The sequence below is a fragment of the Saccostrea cucullata genome, unplaced genomic scaffold (genome assembly GCF_032062105.1).
Source record: "Saccostrea cucullata isolate Sc308-1 unplaced genomic scaffold, CSIRO_AGI_Scuc_v1 ctg4, whole genome shotgun sequence".
Lineage (NCBI taxonomy): Eukaryota > Metazoa > Mollusca > Bivalvia > Ostreida > Ostreidae > Saccostrea > Saccostrea cuccullata.
Window position 1 is genome coordinate 1,109,473 of NW_026920828.1, and position 21,674 is coordinate 1,131,146.

Consider the following 21,674-nt stretch of genomic DNA (forward strand, 5'->3'; position numbering starts at 1 on the left):
GTATATATGTTATAAACTGGTATACTTTGGTTTCATTAATTTTCATTGGCATCAATTTTCATGTATTTTGTAAAACATACATTATGTAAAAAAGAATATGTGAAAGTATTATTCAAATTTTTTCAGTGGTATAGGGGTAGTTGTGGTAAGAGATGGGTTAACTTCAGTATTATAGAAAGAATGGTTGTTTCCATGTTTTGCTCTGGGAAACCATATATGTCCGATCAAAAAGTAAAATAGGAGGTCACAATGGCACCAAGTAACAAAAAATTCTGTAAAAGAATCATCAAATTTCACTCAGTGGTTAAAGAGGAGTTGCAGATAGAGGATGGGTATCCCAAAGCATAAAGGACGTTCTTACAAACAGACGAACGGACATCCCGATCACTATATACCCTCCCACTTTTCAAGCGGGGATGGGGTGGGGGTAGGGCAGGTGTTATGATGAATAACATATTTCTTAAATCAATGTCATTTAATTTAGAGGATGTGCTCAACAACGAAATCCTCAAAAATTGGTCCTCAATCAATATTGATGAAACCACAGTAGTATTTTGTATAACAATTCAGGTAATTATTTATTCAATTATTTGATATAATGCCCCTGACCTTGTGCATTAATGTTAACTTTCAATACACCATAATGTAGAAAAAAAACTATAGTCAGGGACCCAGCAGGAAGTTCTATTTAGAAATTCAAAAAAGAAAATTTAATGTAAAGCAAAACAAACTCAAGAATTATCACAAATCCTAGGTTTTTTTCTTGGTGAAAATTCTGTATAGACAGGATTTTACATGGTTTTTTAAGACCATATGCTTATTTATACGAGTTTCTTATCGGAGATTTCTGATTTCAAACAACATAAAAAGACTATGCAGTTGAACAGACCACCATCGTAGTTCTATCATTGTATGTAAAGTCAAGATTATCAAGTCACCATTGCATCTAACTCACAAGTCTGAGATCTATGCATGAATCCTTTATTATAACACCCCCCCCCCCTTGAAAAGCGGGAGGGTATATAGTAATCGGTATGTCCGTCTGTCTGTCTGTTATGCTTTGGGAAACCCACAGTACCTCTAGTTTTAGACTGAGGCTCTGTCATGGTAGGCAGTAGATTACAGACACCATACAGAATTCTCCCTGTACTTGAAGATATTTGATTAGTATATTTCACAGAATCTTTATTACATAACGAAAAAAGTCAATGTCACTAAACAAGATAATTTTGTGCACCTCCTATTTTATTCTTTTTGACTAATAAGTATACACTCTGTATATATTTGTTCCTGGTGATGTATTTTATAGCTATTCCACCTAAAATTTAAAAGAAAGATTTCAACATTAATTTTTTGGTTTTTGAGGTGTAAAGTCTGAAAGATGAAAGGTATAAGCATCCTTTTCATTAAATTATATGGAATAAAGTGAGCTCAAAATATGCCCAAACAATGACAACTTCTACTACCTAGGAGAGCTTTCAGACAACTTCGAGATGAATCTCGAGCGTGATTGAAATAAAGGAGAGATCCAAATGAATAATTTTAATGTTTTCAATAATATTCAATTGAAAAAATAGGAAATATATGAAAATTTGTAAAAAATATACTAAATTTACTCCCTTTTAAAAACGTGTAAGGCTTCATTCTACAAAAATCACAACATGACAAATATGTCTCCGATCCCGATGAAGACACATTTTTAAAAAATATTGTGGGAATTTGTGTGACTCTCTAGAGAATCAGTTTATTCATGAAAAAATCATAAATTATGTTAAAAATCATTAGAAGAACTTAATCTTACTTAATCATAGATTTCAAATAAATATATGAAAACTTTCACATATGCTGTGCTATTCATTGAAAGTACATTTGCTTCAAAGTATCTTTATGAAATGATTTCTGTGTACATTAAGAGAAATAATATAATATAAAAACTTCCTGTTACTTACTTAATTAGTTACTTTCAATTGACATTGCTAAGATCCAGTATATTCACTTTCGTATCAATGTTTACTTCGCATAACAAATTCGAACGAATTGTGCCTTCCAATATGTTTCTATTTTTAGATAAAATGGCGTCAACGGGAATAGCTATATTTTATATTGAACCATGTTAACAATAATGAAATATGTAGACTCAGAGGGGCCAGTAATATACTTTGCCTGTTTTTACATGATTTAGGTATACCAGACTCATGGGCTTCAATGTCTATTAACAGACTAGTGTTCTGGGTAGCTTGTCCAGTTCAATGGTTTTAAATTTTCCTTTTAAATTATATTATCATCCCCTGTCTCACACATCTTAAAGGAAAAAATTCACTATGGCTACTAACAGACCTACAAATATTCTAAACAGGAAACCAGAATTTAACCTCTTAATGATATTTCAAAGAAATTCCAAGTAAATGTATTATTCTACAACATGATCCCCCTCACAACGAAGAGAAAAAAATCTTGTTTTTTTTTTTGGTATACTCAGTCATTAGTGTTCATATAAATAAGGTGATGTAATTTGTTCTTGTTATATCCAGCTATAGATATATGCATGCAATCAATTAACAAAACAAACCAGGGAATGTGTCTACAAGAAACATTGTTTTAATGGCCTCTAGTTCTGCTTTTTTATGCCACACTTCTGTAACACTTTGTAACAATTTGTGGAGCCAGAAGCAATTATTTTTAGCCAGTCTACAGATGGGTGTTAGCTAAGTGATAGTGAAGCATAAAGGTTAATAATTCTGTACTGCAATTCTCAACACGAAAAAGTGAGTTCACTGTCAAAAGATGGCTGACTGAAACATAATCAAGTGGCCTTAACTATAGTCACCTGATAATACTGAGACAATGTACTTCTGTAGAGTATTGGAGATGTACCTGGAAAGGTAGACATCAAAGCATAGACATAAGTACACATACTTGGGAGTCTATTTCATATGAATTCATTTGCTGACACACCAACCTAATGCTCTAGTGCCAGACTGGTGAATTTAGAAGCTACATACTAGCATCAAGAAATAGATGAAAGCATTTCATTAGACCTTTAGATATGTCAGAATAGCCATAACATGATGACCACTGCCTTTCATGTGTCTTTCTAATGGCTCAGAAATCACCCTCTGTACCTTATAATTTAGACTAGAACACAGATTAGAATTCTTCTAGAACATGATAAGATTACTGTTAACACAAAACAAAGTTGTTTTCCAAAGGTAACAAAAACCAAACAAACTCCTGTGCAAATGAGATGAATGAAATGGAATTTGTACATATTTACCAATAAATAGAATGCTGATGAAGCTTAAAATAGCTCCTTTATCAATAATGAATGCTGGTACTTGAGAAGCACAGTGACGGTTTTGTTGAGATCTAGAGGGAGTGAATCAATGGTTCCATTAACAGTGATATGTTCTAGAATGTGTCTCTTGCCAGCAAGGAAAAGTTAGTATGGACACAATTTGTGTCCATGTCTGACCCATACTTTATCTCAGTATTCCATATTTCAATTCAATTGTGAATTTATAATATGTCAATATTAAATTTCTTTTTCAATACCTAAGCTATTTTATTTTATTTTTTTTTTAGAAGGAAAGGGGGGTCCCAAACTTTTATCTATAGATTAGTAAAACATACTAGTGCATCGTTTAGTTGACTCAAAACTTAAAAAATATATTGTCATACATAATGAAAAAGTAGACCAAACATCAAAAGCTATTTCTTACTTTTGATGGCGTCACTTACAGAGTAAGACCATAAAGTATCTATATTTTATGCATTTTCAATGAAATGCACTATTAAACACAAAACTTGTATTAATCAAGTTAAAAAAAGGTACCTACAGATTTATCAAACTTGAGAAAAAATTCCTTTATGGATGCTTTACAACTTTAGCTTGGTCAAATAAGGTGCGGGGCATAATTTGTAGGTAAACAAAAAAAACTGTATTTTAAACTGTCATTTTCAATGAAAAATTAAGAAAACCAGTCATGAATATGGGAGTTTTTTTTTTTGCTTCGACAAAGGAAATGTATAGATTGCCTACAATCTCTCAAGAACGGTAATTAGTATGTTCATGGCCTCTTCTTTAAATCATTATCAAATTTAATATAGGTATCCGGTTTACTTTTCATATGATTTCAAATTGAATGTCATGAAAATACCCTAATTTCTACATAATTCTGCTAAAGCCGTAAAATACGGGAAAAAGAAAGTTGAAATTGATTATGACGTCATAATGGATCTAGCACCAAAATAGTAGTTTTAAGTTATTTACTAGATCTTGACCTTAATGTTAAAAATTTGTCATCAATAAAATTTCTTTAAAAACATATGACCTAAGCTTCCCCAATTCCTTTTATTTGACAAAGGTGGGAAGTTGAGATCATAAATGATTATAAATGAAATCATCAACAAAATTTTCTGAAAGATCCAACTTTCTTGAACAGGGGTTATTTCTAACTTTCTGCTTAAGCAAATTCTGGTATTAAGCCTATACCCAAGAAACAATAGATAAGCCAGATACAGTGCACTGAAACACCACACGGAGAGTTCTGCACACTGGTTTTATTCTAGAAATAACTTGTATATCTGCCATTCAGGTTTAGTCACAGAATCAGCTGTCTTCCTGACTCCCCACATGTTGTATGGGTTTCTAGCCCTGGAATCAATATGTTATATCTTTATCAAAAGCTGTTGCCTTCTTCCTTTTGTCATATAACCTGATGTATGGTGAACAATTTTTAAGTTACTGAGATATACAGGAGATCTGAAGAAAAGTTACTGAAATATACAGCATATATCTGATATCAGCTCTGAACAAAATCTACTGAAATACACAACAGATATCTGATTTCAACTCTGAACAACAGTTGTTGAAATATACAGCAGATATCTGAAATCACCTCTGAACAATATCTACTGAAATACACAACAGATATCTGATTTCAACTCTGAACAACAGTTGCTGAAATATACAGCAGATATCTGATCATCACAATATCTACTGAAATACACAATAGCTGAACAACAGTTGCTGAAACATACAGCAGATATCTGACATCACTTTTGAAAAATAGCTACTGAAATATACAGCCACAGATATCTAATATCATGCAGCTATGAACAACAGCTACTGAAATATGCAGAAAGTACCTGATATCAACTCTGGGGGTGCACTCTAGCCCTTTCTTACTATTTAACCAATATACATGTATACCTCTACCCTCCACCAAGACATGTTGTATTTTGTAGCTTAACAAAGCTTTGCAGGAGGGCCCCAACACAGTGTTTCTCATATTATCCCTCTTCAAAGATTGTAAAATTAGAGAACTGCTTTTTGGTTTGCTCCTTTCATTTCAAAGCATAAATTGGTTAACAAGAAAAAGCCATTCCAAACATTCAATCAGCACATCAGAAATTAGTCCCTGGAGTTAAGCATAACTGCCAGCAAATTTAAACAGATTTGAGAGTTAAATGAACCATTCTACAAACATTATGGTGTGAAGCTCTCTTCATCATGTACACAACAAGCTTCTTATATCCATTTATTTTATACAAATGCTCCAATGTGTTTATGTCTCAAATTTTAACACTTCCTTAGGTGATATAGTAATAAGGAATAATAACATGATGGTTCAATACATCTCAGATTTATCTCATTGTAAAGAAATAAAAAGCTCATTGGTAATTTTACAGAAGACAAAAAAAAAACATTCAAAATATATTGTTTTGTGCTAATAAAAAAAGAAATAAAGAATTTAGTAATGAGGAGCTTATCTTCCTTAAAATGAAAAAAATTCCCAGCACTGCCATCCTTAAATTTTTTTTAAAGCTCTCTTGACCACTGTCTTAAAAAAATTCAAAACTTTTTCTTAAATTCGAAAAAAAGAGAGACAATACTTTTTTTTTAAAAGGTCTTCCGTTTCCAACCAAGACCATAAATCCAGGGAGAAACATAAAAAATCTGTTGTTTCTTTTCCACTATTATTAGCTACATTTTTTTTTTTTTTGGTACCGATTTTGTACAGGCGATTTCTGCAGAACGCCTACACACAGATTATCATGAAACTTTCAACAATGATGGCAAATCATATGAACTTTTTCTTATTTTGCCATCGTCACTTAAGATTCATCAAAATATATCGGCCAAGTTTTTATTTTTTTTAAGTGTCATTTTGTCACGGAAGTGTTCTCAAAAACGGTTAAGATTGGAACCTTTAAAATTTTTTTTTCAGGGATGATAGATTGTGACAGGCTCCATTGAATTTTGTATAAAGTTTTTGTTGCCGTCACGTCCGTTGTCCACCGGAAGTAGTTAAAAAAATATGCAAAATTTTATTTTTACCTTTTTTAAATGTTTCTTATTGAGGCAAATAGAGTGTCTCGAGTAATATTATGTCCACCGGAAAATTATTTTTTCCAAACAGGAAGTAGTCCAAAAAATGAGCATTTTTCATCGAAATTATCAGGGATGATTCCTTCACACTCAGAGATGAGTTATAGGTCATTTTAAGTACTTCCGGTCACACTGGAAGTGAATTATAAAGACCGGAAGTTGTCTGAAATTTACAGATTTCACTCTTAAATGTGTTCTCACATATTTTGAGGAATTGATATGAACATTTTTTTTCATTTAAAGTTGTTTTATGGTCGTATCAATAATCGAACGGAAGACCTACTCGTTGCTCGCAACGAGATCTCATCTAGTACTTTTTATTTTTCTTACATGGTCAACAAATATGTTGAAATTCTCTGGAAAAATGCTTTTCCCACCTACCTACTGACTCGATAATTTTACCTTAAGTCAGGAGAGGGCAAGCATACATTTCTTAAAAGATGGCCCAGAGCAGTTCTTAAAAAGTGTGGGTAAATTGTCGTAAAAATCACAAAATTTGATTGTGCGAAAGGATTGATCCAAATATTTAAAATCAATGCTAAGAAAACTCATTCAGGGCATTGTCTATTTTTGTTAACTAGTATTTCTGTAATATACTATTTCTTAATATCTTAATAGATCTTCAAAATGCCTGCCCTCTTTTATCAATGAGGCAGTCATCAAATCAATAAAGCACAAATGCACTGTCTTAAAAAAATTGATGACTCTTCTTTCAGAGACCGAAAAAAAGAGAGAGAAATACTTGACTACACATGCTGTCCATTATAAAATGGCAAACAAACTTAACCTGCGTCCATTTCTCTTTAACCAAGACTCATAAATCCAGGGAGAAACATAAAAAGTGGCAGAGTTATGGAAGAATATGTCTGTTCCCATCAAGCACCCCCTGGCTGACGACAGAGCTACATTTCTACCTGATGCAGGAGTTATTTTGGTACTGGAAACACTATCTGACTTAGGAGATGGTTACAGACTAGCAGAAAAAAAATGACATGCCAGCTTCTGCAACATTCCCTCATACTTACACACCTGAACGTCATTACAGTACGTGATATGCTATACGATGCAGCACAGAAAAAACACCAGAAAAACTTACCACTACAAACATTAATAGAAATCTAGTAGACCTACCAAATGTAGAAAATTATGAAGTTATTACAATACAGATAACCATTATGTCTTATCTTAGAGATTCATCAAAATTATATCATTACCTTCAGACCTTGGGAAATTGTAAAACAGAACATCTTCTTAGGAATTACAATCACTGTAATACAGAACACACTAAGCACTTAGTAATTACAGTTACTGTAATACAGAACATCTTAGGAATTACAGTCACTGTAATACAGAACATCTTAGGAATTACAGTCACTGTAATACAGAACATCTTAGGAATTACAGTCACTGTAATACACATCTTCTTAGGATTTACTGTCACTGTAACACAGAACATCTTAGGAATTACAGTACGGTAACTGTAATACAAAACATCTTCTTAGGAATTACAGTAATTGTAACACAGAACATCTTCTTAGGAATTACAATTGCTGTAATACAGAATATACTAAGCACTTAGTAATTACAGTCACTGTAATACAGAACATCTTCATCTCTTAGGATTTATAGTAACATTTTCAAGTAAGTAAAAAAATGCACAAAACACCTTCAGCACTACAGAGTTACAGAGTCCTTGTAATACAGAGCACCTGCAGCACTAAGGTATTAGTCTAATAGTCATTGTAGCACAAAACATCTTCAGCACTACAGAGTTACAGTCATTGTACCACAAAACCTTTTCAGCACTAAAGAGTTACAGAGTCAATGTAGCACAAAATGTCTTCAGCACTAAAGAGTTACAGAGTCAATGTAGCACAAAATGTCTTCAGCACAAAAGAGTTTCAGAGTCAATGTAGCACAAAATGTCTTCAGCACTAAAGAGTTACAGAGTCAATGTAGCACAAAATGTCTTCAGCTCTAAAGAGTTACAGTCAATGTAGCACAAAATGTCTTCAGCACTAAAGAGTTACAGAGTCAATGTAGCACAAAATGTCTTCAGCACTAAAGAGTTACAGAGTCAATGTAGTACAAAATGTCTTCAGCACTAAAGAGTTACAGAGTCACTGTAATACAGAGCACCTTCAAATCAAGGAATATAACAGGGAACCTTTTAAGTTTTTAGCAATTACAAAGTTCTTGAACAGATCACATTTAGATACTTAATAAATTATTGGTAAATTTAATTAAGAAATGAATTTAATTTTTGAAGATTCATGAGGTTATGAACTACGACGCTTCACGCCGGCATTTTTCATAATGCGCTTCATGATAAATATGCAGGCCTGAAGCGTCGAGTTCATATACCTCATGAATCTTCAAAAATTATATTCATTTCTTATATTTACATTATTTTCTGATGAGTAGCCACAAATTTACACCATTCAACTGTCATTTTTAAAGCAAAACAGTTTGCACTATAATTTTACGTCAAGTGCGGTATTGTGATGTAACAATGGAGATATTCATGCGCATCCATGGTAGTTCATGAGAAAATGAACAATGCTCCACTTTGCAAAGAACCTAAAGGAAAATTATTTGGAAATGTAAATATTGAAGGTTGAACATATTTATCAGTAAGTCATTATCAAATATCAGCTTGTTGTCATTACAGAGTCATTTTAATGTAGAACATTTTTAGCTTTTTGTCTGACATGAGAGGGAGTCATCCTACTAAAGAACATTTCAGCTTTCTGTCATTAGACAGTCTGAATATCTAATAATAAAGAGAATGTACACTTTCTTGTAATTACAGGGTCATTCTAGTCAGTTGGCAGTCCAATGCACAAATTTCCTTCTAATAAAAATCAGACTGAAAACTCAAAAGAATGATATACCAGTCTAGTGTTAGATTACTGAGTATGCAGCTATCTTAGACTTCTGTAAAAGACTAGGCTTTGACTCAGCTAAGCCCACCATAGTTTAACCCAAAGAGAAAATTATCATAATCTAGAGCTGGCATTTCCCTGTTCACATATACAGTGATATACTTCTATCTTAAAAGCTATTTTTAAAGTTTATTTCATAAAGATGTGTAATAACTTGTGTAAAATCCATTAATTGATCATATTGATGGTAAACAATTTAATTATTAAGATTTATCATTCCTACAAATCTCTATCTATGAATATTTAATATTTTGAAATACAAGTCTATGGTCCTATCATTATGTAACTCAATCATGCCTACTTTTTTATGATTGTTTGCAGATCCAACCACCATCAAGTGCAATCAGTAATTTTTTGAAAACAGTTTAATTATTAAAAGCTCTCAAAACTTTGAACTGTATAGTTCAAAAAGTAAAATACCAATGAGTTCTTTATATTCAATAAAATGTGTCATCTCTATGACAGGTTAAAGGAGACAATGCAAAACAATCTGTTGTACATTGTTTATCTACCAAGAAAAGTCTCTGGACATCATAATATAGGAGTAATTTTCGCCAATGTCCAGGCCATCTATAAAATAATCTTTGCTTGTTTAGCTCTCCTGACTCAAGGTAAATTTAATGGATCAGTAGGTGCTGTAAGCAGGAAAATCTTCTTTTTTCCCAGAAAACTTTAATATATTAGTTGACAGTATCAGAGGAATAAATACCGCTAAATAAAAAAAAATATGATGTCCTGGAATATAAAAAAAAAGTTTTGTGTCTGGGCAATTATAGTCAGTTGGTCGGAATAGGGCAACCAAACAATTTTTTAAAGGTGGCCCCACAGTTTGCCTTCGGCCCAGGTGAGCTAAAAAGCTCCTCCACTATATACTTAACAACTGTCAATGTTCTTATGGCATTATTGAACAAAACGTTGATCGGGAAATGACATGTGCATTTAGATCTTTTTTTCCCAATGATAAATGGTGATCTGAGTAATACAGTGTTAAATGTAACCTATATTTTCCTCTTTAGCAAATCTATGAAGAAAGAGTGCAATTACAAGCTTCACTAGCGCCAGTACAGGAGGATCTACAAATATAAAGCCTGTCACAGGCCAACAATAAGCCTTTTGAAACCAATCTTAGGACCTTCAATTCCTTCATACAATTTCTACATGAAGACATATGAGAATCTTTGTCAAAAGAATTTTTTAAAAAACTTCACAGTCATACAATCAATCATCTGTCTCAAATATGAACCATGGCAGGAATAGTTAGTCTCCAACAGAAAACATTATATGTTTATGGAATATAAATATGCTAATAAAACGGAATCTTTTTTTTTTATTTCAAAAAGATACATTTTCAGTAAGGGCCGGTACACATGATAAGGCTTGCCTTATAAGTCATGGAACTTAAGTTCTAGTCTTACCGTGTGTACACCCTTAAGGTATACCTTTACTCAGATGACTAAAAATTCCACTGATAAGAACGAAAAACCACCTATTGCACATTGTACACTTATGATTCTTGTGTTAAATTTCAATTTCAAATAACTAGGTCAATGACCTCGTTTTCATGCTAGGGGCCCCTGAATATTTCTTGGGAAATACCTCAATTTTTCACACTATGACCATTTTTTTCTTCACTAACAAAATATTACAAGCAACAAAACTCTTTAAATAATGAAATATTATAGCAATGGAACAGAGTTGCGCCTTATAAGGAAATGAGTAGAGTTTGGGCCATAAACGTGATAATTTTTACAGTCCGAATTTCCTCTGTTATATTTCTGTTTTTTCCCTATTTTTAATCAAATATTGCAGAAATCTGACTGATAAGAACTCTTAGTTATTTATAGTCTCTGGCTACTTTCGTTACCCTCATTCTCATGGTATTAATATTATATTGGGTCAATGATCAAATTACTGAGATATGTTGACCACAGTGGTTTTTGTACATGTTTTTGAATTACTTTATTTCATAGCAATTTTTTATTTGAAATAATTTATGAGCTTAAACACAAATAAAATTTGAAAAATGATGACTTAAAGTACATGTAACCCCTACTTTGTGATTAATATTGCAAGAAATAAAAATTTTGAAAAAAATGAAAAATTACAAATTTAGTCCGAATTTCCTCTGCATAGAAATACATTGAGTTTTGTTCCTGTATATTTTCTTCAAGTATTTACATATTAAATTTTTAAATTCATATTGAGATAAAACTTAGTAATTTCATCCATTTAAAACAATTTTTGATTCAATATATTATACTTTATAAAATTTCCTCTCTGATTTCTGAAACCTGAGTAAACGTCATCCTTAATACATGTTTTTTCGAGCCTAATAAGTCTGACTCAGAAATAGAACACTGCTCTATTTCTTAATACAAGACTTAGCTGACATTTATTTCTTAACCAATGAAAACCATTCACCCAAAGTTCAATCTATTTTTATAAAAATATACACGTTGGTATATTGAAGAAAACACAAAGTATTGAGTATATGCAAATATGATATTGAAAATATTCGCAAATAAATGTAACAAAATAAAACAAACTTCTAGAAATATATCTTTGAAAATTGTTGCATGTTTTCTATCAAAATATGGAAGGAAAATCACAAATGTTCCGTACCCTAAATCAATTGGTAAAGTATGAGCCTGATTATGCACTGAACCAAGATTTTAAACAAAGATGCTATTTTTAACCTTGACCTAGAGACTTGGTAAAAGGTCACTAGATATCCATTGACCAGTGGCACTTTATGAGTGAAGTAAGAGCCACATTGGACCAAGAGGAGAGAAGATATGCTCCAGACAAGGATTTTTCATTTAATTCTGCTACGATCTTAACCTTTGACCTAGAAACATGGTTCAAGGTCACTGCACACCTTTACCCAAAGACACACTGTGGGTGAAATATGAGCCAGACTGGGTCAAGGAGAGAGAAGATATGCTCCAAACAGGAGATCTCAGATGGATAGACAGATGGACAGACTGATCACTATAGGGCACCTGTAAAGCGGGGTCCTAAATTATGATCATAGGATAGAACCCCCTCCCCCTAAAAGTCATAAAAGTACTTACTCAGTTTCATCATTATGGAAGATGACATCTGTATCTGTTGTTTCAAAGTCTCTCCCCTTTTTGGCAGATCCATCAGTTGTATGGTATGGAACTCTAACAGTCCCTCTAGCTCCAGAGGAGCGAACCACCTTAATTTCAACCTCACCAATAGCTTCTGGTACATTCAACTCCTTTTCCTCGAAGTGGAAAATTCCTGGATGGTCATCATCCAAGATCATTACTGTGGCCACAAATGGGGGGACAAGCTTAACTTCACATGCGTCAGTGTTGTTACTGTCAAACATTCCTTGGGAGTCTCCAGTTCTCAAGTTGCTAAGACGGACATAGAAATGTTCATCTTCCTCAAAGACATCATCATCTATAATGGTGATTGGAAATTGTTTGTGTGTTTCCATAGGATAAAAGATAATTGTTCCTTCTGCATTTTCATAATCAGATCCAGCATTTGCAGTCCCATCTTCTGTCTTGTAATCTACATACAGTGTTTTATTTAGGTCTCCTCCTTCTCTGGTTACAGTCAGATAAAATGTACCCACGTTCTCCATGACCGTGTAGTGCCCAGGATCAAAATACACCCGAGTTGTGTTATCATCCTTTACTTCTATCTTCACATCATCAAGACTTGCCTTTCTTTCAATCTTACTCTTTTTCACTACGTTTCCCCCTCCTGTCAGTTTACGTGTGGCCTGAATGCGGTAGAAAGCTCGACTCTTTGGTCCGCGATTGATGGCCTCATATTCTGCCATTTCTTCCAAAGTTTTCATGTCTGCATTAGGATTTTTCTTTCTGAGCTCACGAAGAATATCCATGTATTCTTTCCGATGTTCTTCAAATTCTTTGATTTCCTTTATATCACTCTCCTCACCAATTCCTTTGAAAATGACTTCGTCGTGATGGTTTGCTTTGCCGTCTGCTAATTCATGATCTCCCTCCGTGGTTACCACCATGCCCTTGTGTCGACTTGATCTGTATTTTTTGGACAAAAACGTATATGGGAAAAGTTTTCTGTCAGCTATATATGCAGTGATGACAGTTGCAGGGAAAAATAACAGTGTTAGCACAGCCTCCCAAATCATAACTACTCCACTGGAAGAGACTGATAAAATAAAGTAGAGCCAGAGGTACGCAATTATACTCCAGGTAGCTGTGAGAAAGAAGACGTGTAAATGTTTTATGGTACGATATTCTCCATTTGGTATGCAATAAACACAAATGGCAGTAATAATGAAAAGGTTAAAAGCTGCACTGCCTACAATGGTGCTAGGACCCAGTGCACCAGCTTTGAAGCCATTGATACAGATTTCAATTACAGACAGAAGGATCTCAGGAGCTGAGGAACCTAGAGCCATTAGAGTTAGATTAGACACTGTTTCGTTCCAGATCTTAATGTTAACAGTCGTTGTTGATCCATCAGACTTCCTCACCATCACTTCCTTTTCTTTGGAAGTGATGACTTCAATGGAGGACATAAATCGGTCAGCCACAATGGACACTCCTAAAAACATGTAGACCATTCCTAAGAAGTAAACAGCACCTCTCGCGATCTTGTCGCCTATACTTAGATTCAGCACTGGTTCCCATAAGGGAAATATAAGTCCTCCTTTACATGGCTTGACGTCCACTACGCATGAAGATGTTGTGTTAGAAGCTGAAGACAGTGGTAGTTGGAGAAGAAAAACTGTTAATAGAAGAACCGGAGTAACGGGAGACATCCTCCCCTTCATCTCTGTTACAGACATGGCTACTGGACAATTACTGACCAATGGCTGACGACTTCATTCAATCCCAGAAGCACATCCTGTAAAGAAAGATACTTCTTTTAAATCATGGAATCTTAAACAAAGGACTGTGAAAGATTAGAAATGGACAGCTAGACATTGGCATACAGTGACTAAGTATAATGTGGTGGTGGGGGATCATTAAACCACTATCTTACATAATTTACAAAGGACAAGTTATTGTAATGACTATATTTGGCCTCTTACTTGAGAAGTGCTTTGTGATAATTGAGAATTGGACTAAAGCGAATGGAAAAGTGTTTTGAATGAATTCTACAGAAATTCCTATTTTTAATGACCATTGAAGTCAACATCATTTCTCAAAATCTTTAACTAAAGCAGAATCAGGTATCTTTGTATGGTCTGTTTGTGTATTAATACTTATAAACTGGACATAAAAAGAAAGAGTAGTGTTTTTAATGAATTTAACATATTTCTATTCTTAGTAACCAAGGCATCAATTTTGTGTGATCATTCTCAACTGTAATAGTGGTATTTCAGCTTTGACTTTCTTCTCATAGCTCTATGAATTTGGAATACATATAACTGATATTTTTAAGGGTTCTTCGCACCTCATTTAATTTGGTTCAATATGTCAATATGTTCTCTCTTCAAAGGAAAAACAAGATACACAACTCCCATTATATCTACTACCAATGACTCACTCTGTTCTCTAAGTTAGATCATTATTTTCTTGCCTTAAATAAATCAAATTTATGCAAATCTCTCTGCATTCATCTCAAATTTTTGTGAATTTATTCTATAAAAATATTTATATTGTATTCTGTAACTTAAACATGTACTAGACTAACTGTTATTATCACATATCGATTATTATAATTATTTGTTTTTCATCACGCAATATCCTCTGGCTCATTTCTGTAGGAACACAAATTAAGGCACAAAATAGTTTGTATGACTGTGTGTGATAGGGGCAGGAGGGGGGGAGGTCATAATGAAAAATGTAAATTCTACATACAGAGCTCATTTTCCATTCACTCCCAAAAAATCAAGTTGAACATAAATGCAAATAATGAATACCAAAATCAGCAAAATTTTACAAAAAAAAATCTTCTCAGAGTAACATTGTACAGTGTACATAATCTTTGATCAGATAATCCAATACATGATCAAGGCTTGATATCAGATGGCCCTTTCCTTTATTTCCTGACTTTAGAATTAATAGTAGCAGGGCTGCCCCTAAATGTCTCACTAGCATATAAAGCTAATTCAATTGAGTTTATACAGTATATAGACAATATCCATTCCAGCATCTGCACTTTATTACTCTCTCTACTAATTAATGTTTATACTTACTCTGCGTAGCACTCAAATGTAATGCATGAAATTGATTTCACTCCCTCATTTACATCAATGTGTGTTATGAAGCATATACCATAATGTCCCAGATGAGCCACAGACAAGAAATCTTGACAATGACTGTTTTATATACAATATTTTTTTCTTAAAAACTCAAGAGTACCATATGACCTGTAAGTGTGAGCGTAGTAAATGAAAAACAGCCTGTTCTATTAATAGCATCAAGGCTTCTTCTGAGCTCTCCCTGACGTAACTGTGTAATTACCTTTTCTGTGGAGTACATACTTCTGATATCTGTGAAGTCTTAATGGTGTAATTACTAGCATGCATCACTATTTAGCAGTATTTAGCAATGCTTAGCAACAGGTCATATATCGCCTTTTTTAACAGATACTTTGGTCTGTCTTGATGAATCTCTTCTTCTCTGTTTTACACAATATATCCCTCTCAATTGATGACCCAGTCAGCTCGTTAAGCTGATTACATTCCTTCAGGTAATGATTATATATTATTAGGGATGTCAACGAGTACCCGGTTAATATATTATTTTCTAAAATCGGTACTCGGTTACTGATGTATATTTCTGAATATTTCTAAGCTTATTTATTTATTAATGCATTAAACAATCTGTTTTAAAACTTTAAATTCTCATTGCACTTGTACCTACGGTAATTAGGGTTTCCTACTCCTCTAAATGACCGTTATCGCCCTTGGCAGTGTTTATACAGTAATTATCGTGACCAAGCACCTGTTACCTGGCTTTACTCACCTTCGACTGTCTTCCAACCTTATTTTTTTAATTTGCTTTAATTATTTGTTTTCACGGAATATCGTTTAAGGTCTGTTATGATTAAATAAATTAGATAATTTTGTCAATTCTCCGAGAAGCCGTAAATTCTCGGGAAAAGAGTACACGCGCGATTGATAATATGGTTGTGTTTGATTACATGCCAATACATGTACAAATGGTTAAAGGCAAAGGCTTAAAAAAAAAATGATGTCCATCGCTGCACCAAACTACAAAACACCGTCCCGTAATACTATAAAATCTAGGATCGAAAAGTATACGAAAATCGTAAATCCGCTCTGTTAGAACTTGGTCAAGTTCAAGTCAAACTTACAACTGATACCTGGACGTCAAACGCAACAAAGAGTTACATTACAATTACGGAGCAGATTTTTTTTTTAAACAAAAACACCATGAACCACTTACGATTTCATTTCTTGTGTTTATCTGATAAATTGAACTTTAAAAATTGTTGTATTAAATTTCGTCGGGCACGAAGTGCTCATCATTATTACAACAGAAATGCACTTACAGCTAAACCTCCTATCAGAGCATGTGGTTTTATTTCTACAAGACTTTACAATGTTTTACATTCATCGATTTACTTGTTCTTATTTATTTACACTTTTACCGAGTACCCGGGTACTCGATCGGAAAAACGTCCGAGTAACCGAGTATGAAAAATTGACCGATTTGACATCCCTATATATTATTTTCATATAATGGTGCCAAATGTAAGATTTCCATTGTGAGGGCCTGGCACTGTCCACATCTATCAAACAGTCAGATCCCAAACTTATTGGAATATTTAACAATTTTGCTCTGAGCTCTCCTCTCAACTTTCTTTCTGATTAGATATAAGCCCCTATTCCCACTGTGTAATTGCATTTTTTCCTCTCTTCTGTTAATACGAATGGTACATGTCTACAGTTTATTTTCTCAGAGAAATGTAATACAAGGGAGTAAGTGTGAATATAACTAATTCTGACACCAAATTTCAGAAGTAATTCAACAAATTACATTGACTTCATCATAACATTATAATGCCACAAAGCATACATCTCTTCTTCCAAGAAATGGTCTCTATTTAGATAATGAATGTGTGTCTCAGATAACAGAATATATCTTGTTAATGACTTATTACATAATAATAATATATCCTGTTTATCTATGTCAATTTTAAAATGAAGGGACCAGTCATACCTTGTGTCTGTAGGGTGGGGTGGGGGATTGGGGGGGGGGGGGGGATTAAACCAAATTTTATCGTACAGTTTGCACAAAGACTCCTAAACATCTGTTAAAATCAGATGCAGGTTTGAAGCAAATTGTGCAATAATTTTAAACATACCAGGTAGGAAAATGTCTATAAAGAGTCCCAGATCATCATTCAAGAAGTCATAACAGGTTTTAAACCATATGTAGATAGAACCTTGTAAGATACTATTTAGAGCAGTCAACATCTGGTTCAGATAGCTGTATGAGGTATCCAGTGACTGAGAGCTATACACAGATCTACATAACTTACAGGGCTCAGACCTTCAGATCCATCAGGAGTATATACCTGCTGTGAGTGTAGATGTCTAGGCAGCAAAACAGATCCCCAGCTTAATAGCAGAAGGTGTAAAAAAGTTCATTAGACATGCACACAATGTGAGAAGCAGATAAGCAAATTAGGCCTGTAGGATGTCCGTAATATGTACACATGTGAAGGATTACCCGATAAACATGGCAGAAAAACATGTCTGGTGTCTATTACAGAGTTAAGCAACAAAACACTTTACGTGATGCTGTATAACATGAGACAGAAGAGAAGTACAGTATGTATAGAAACTGAAAAGCACACTATGTATAGAAACTGAAAAGAAAAGTTCCATTCCATTCTCAGTAAAAAACAAAATGAGATAAAATGCGCCCTTTTAAAAACTTTTTACATCAGATTGTTAAGAGAGGAAAGATATGAGGCAGTCAAAATCGTTTTTAAATATATGTACCAACTTTGAAGTTGCATATATCTTACCTCAAAAATTCATATTAGCTAGGTCTTAAATAAAGGGGGAGGGGGTATCTAAGCTACTGTATACAGGGAAATTTTCGCCCCCGTTTTATTTTCGCCCCTTTCGCCCTCTTCTTGATTGGGCGAATTTAAAACGGGGCGAATTCAAATTACACCTCATAATTTCTTAAACAGAAATATGATTGGGCGAATTTAAAACAGGGCAAAATTGTCCACAAGTTCAAAAGGGCGAAAATAACCCTGTATACAGTATAATATTGAGTGCTATGTGTTTTTATAATTGGGAAGACTGTTTTCATTTCACATATATTGTCATCACCCCGTCCTCAACAGTTACCTTTAGAAGCAACATAAATCATAAAGTTAAATTCTAGTGAACATTTAAAAACCATAAATGTAGCACAGTTAGTTTAATAGATTACTATGTACTTAAGAAGAAAAAGTGTAAACACAGTATGATCAATAAACATGTTAAAATCCAAACACCACAGCTAGGCTTATACACCTTGAAGAACCCAAAATGAACAGTTCATACAGTGTTCTGTATTAAAAAGAAAAAATGAAAAGGCCGTGAACGAAACTAAAAACAATGCAAACAGCTTTAGACAATCATAAAATACCTAACACAAGCTGACACAAGTCAATCGTTGCTGATATTCAATAATCCATTTCTAGGGGGAAACATGCAAGTGTTAGGTTTCTATTTATGTCTCTGCTTTATTTAAAATGAACTTCACTGAAGGCAGTGTGGAATATAAACCAGTGATTTTGTCTATTAGTATACATTAACTGGACAAATTGGCTGGAAAGGGGAATTTTTAGAACGACATCTCCACTGCCAATTTTTTTTATATACACACGTTGCTTGTTGTGGCTTAGGCCTAGTGTCAAGTTACAGCGCCAGAGTGATACATAGAGCTAAATCTTCGATTAATTTACAGGTTTTCAAAGCACGCCAACAAAAAGAGGATAAATTTTCCATAATTTTAAAAATGTAACGAAATTAGCCGAACACTAACGTCGGTGGTGACTCAAACAGAATCTCAAAATAAAAATGTACTCTTAGAATGAATTCAAGCATTATTTCAATATCTTTAAACTGTTATGATTTTAAAATGAAAGATTTTACCATATTGTTGGTACATTACCTGTCATTGCAATTTAAGGAATCCAAAGTGTTTCATCATCTGCCATGCACCATAGTAAATTCACATCAGCAGCGAGCGCCGCAGATCACATACAAGTCGTCAATTACGCTAAATAAGGCATTGTGGGAAACGACACAGCATCCAGCGCAGTCTGTGAGCAAAGGGCATGCAACTCTGCTAGTTATTGTCAACAAAGGCGAAAACGTCAAAACCTTTCTGTGAAAATCAAAAAGGTGTAATGTATCAAATTGTCAAAAATGCATGCTGTCTTTCTGCGAAAGTTCGATGAACTCGAACTAAACTTGAAATAACTTGAAATACCTGTAGAGTAACATAATGTTAACATTATCTTTATGATTATAAAAGGTTGATATAACCACTCAAGCGAAAACTCCCACAACTTGATATTTAATTCGGGGCCATTAGCGTACAAAGTGACTAAAATAAACCCGAGATTCCTAAGTGTAAGGTCAATCTGTAATCCTAGTGAAGAAACATCAACATTCATATTGCCGAACTCTGATTGTAAATGTAGGTGACATTAGATAAAAAAAAAAAAGAAGAAGAAAAACGTTGAACTGGACTCGGTAAATAAATATCTTTAAAATTTTTACAATGAGCCAAAGTAGTTTGATGGTTCATAAAATATGTAGTGACATAGGTATTTCAATATAAACTCCATTGTAAATTTTAAAAAAAATCAGTATGATGATAGGTGCCGAGTACAATGAATTTTGATGGTTCGTCACCTCAAAAGTCAAAGATTAACCTTTTTCAACACAAACAATTAATCTTCAAATCCACAATATAAAACTAATAACCAGTTGTTTGACCGTAAGCACATTATTTTTACCAGCATTAATGTTCAGTATATATATATATATATCTATATATATTATATAATAATATATGCAACTGCATGTATCTTCACGTTTTTAAAGTATTATACATGTACTAATGTGCGCATTTAGACGTCCGAGAAAAAAATTAAATTTATATCAAAGACACAAAAAATGTGTTCGAATAAATCAAGAAAAAAGAACTCACATCAGCACCCCCCTGAAAATGTGGGTATATAACGCGAATGATTACACAAATTCACGGAGCTCAAGTCAAGATTTACTCACACGCCCTATTTCTAATCAATTTATACGACACACTTCCAAACAAAAATTTGATGAGATCAATTTTATTTTAAACATATTGGAAGTAATGTAGTGTAAATAAATATGCCCCCCTCTCTGGATTAAAGAAAAAGTTTAAATATTATCAATTCAACTCAAAATTTGATTTTTTTTTAGTGTACAGGTTTGGGGTAGCCGCTTGCTGCATGACTTTTCATACCGACTTTGTCGGTTGTCAGGGGTCCGGGCACCCCCCCCCCCCTTCCCGCTTTAGATCATAGCATGTCTTAATTTTAAGCTTAAATTTGTGGATCTAACCTTATAGTGACATTTAACCTCATTTTATTGTTAAATAGTTTGTGTTTTAATTGAAGTGGTATTTAAGTGTTCTGTAAAAACGGAATTTATTTATTCATGTAACGAAAATGTTGACATCAACACGTGGTTGCTGATGGCACATGGCCGTTCTATTTTGACATTTCTTCACGTGGCCCGTCAGATGAACTTGTGCTTCACTCCCATTCAAATAGCTGTATCCCCCCGCTGTGTCTGTCCATAACCTCTGGAAATATTACGAAACATAATTCTTTCCTTTCATTTCAAAAACAGGCACGTAGCATCGTTTTTGAAGGGGTGGGGAAGAAAACTTAACTGTAAAAAAAAAAACACAAGCAAAAAAGTATGTATAGGTTTTTGTTTGAGGATATTTTATTGAGTAAATCAAAAGGATTGGAAACAAGTTTTATGTAACTTAGTTCTCCTCCTTCTATATTACAATATGTCATGCAAAGAAACGGATAATATTACAATTGATACAAGAAAGCAAAAAGTAACATATCAATATAGGGTAAAGGTCTCCAACTTCTTTCAGTTCCATTTTTTTTTTTTGCACATACTTCATTTTTATCATTTCCCGTATTTGACTATACTACAACAAAAAGTGTCGGGTTTAAAAAAAAAAACGATACCGTACGTGCCTGATAGATACTAGTAAGCAGTTAAAAACACCCGGTTCCCATTGTCGTGCGATACGCTACATAAGTCGTTGCTCTCAGATTCTTCTCTGAAATTTCAGGTTATTTGTAAGGTACTC

General features: G+C 33.6%; 1 protein-coding gene across 2 annotated transcripts in view; it reads right to left on the reverse strand.

The window, feature by feature from the left end:
- Positions 1-19,610, reverse strand: part of LOC134258431 (sodium/calcium exchanger 3-like) — a 55,758-nt gene extending 36,148 nt beyond the window's left edge. For both annotated transcript variants that reach the window (XM_062740979.1, XM_062740978.1), the window contains exons 1-2: positions 19,458-19,610; positions 12,411-14,208 (exon numbers count right to left, since the gene is read on the reverse strand). In XM_062740979.1, the coding sequence (XP_062596963.1) occupies positions 12,411-14,149 (1,739 nt within the window). In that variant the 5' untranslated portion in view covers positions 14,150-14,208; positions 19,458-19,610. The remainder of the gene's footprint in view (positions 1-12,410; positions 14,209-19,457) is intronic.
- Between the last annotated feature and the right edge of the window lie 2,064 nt (positions 19,611-21,674).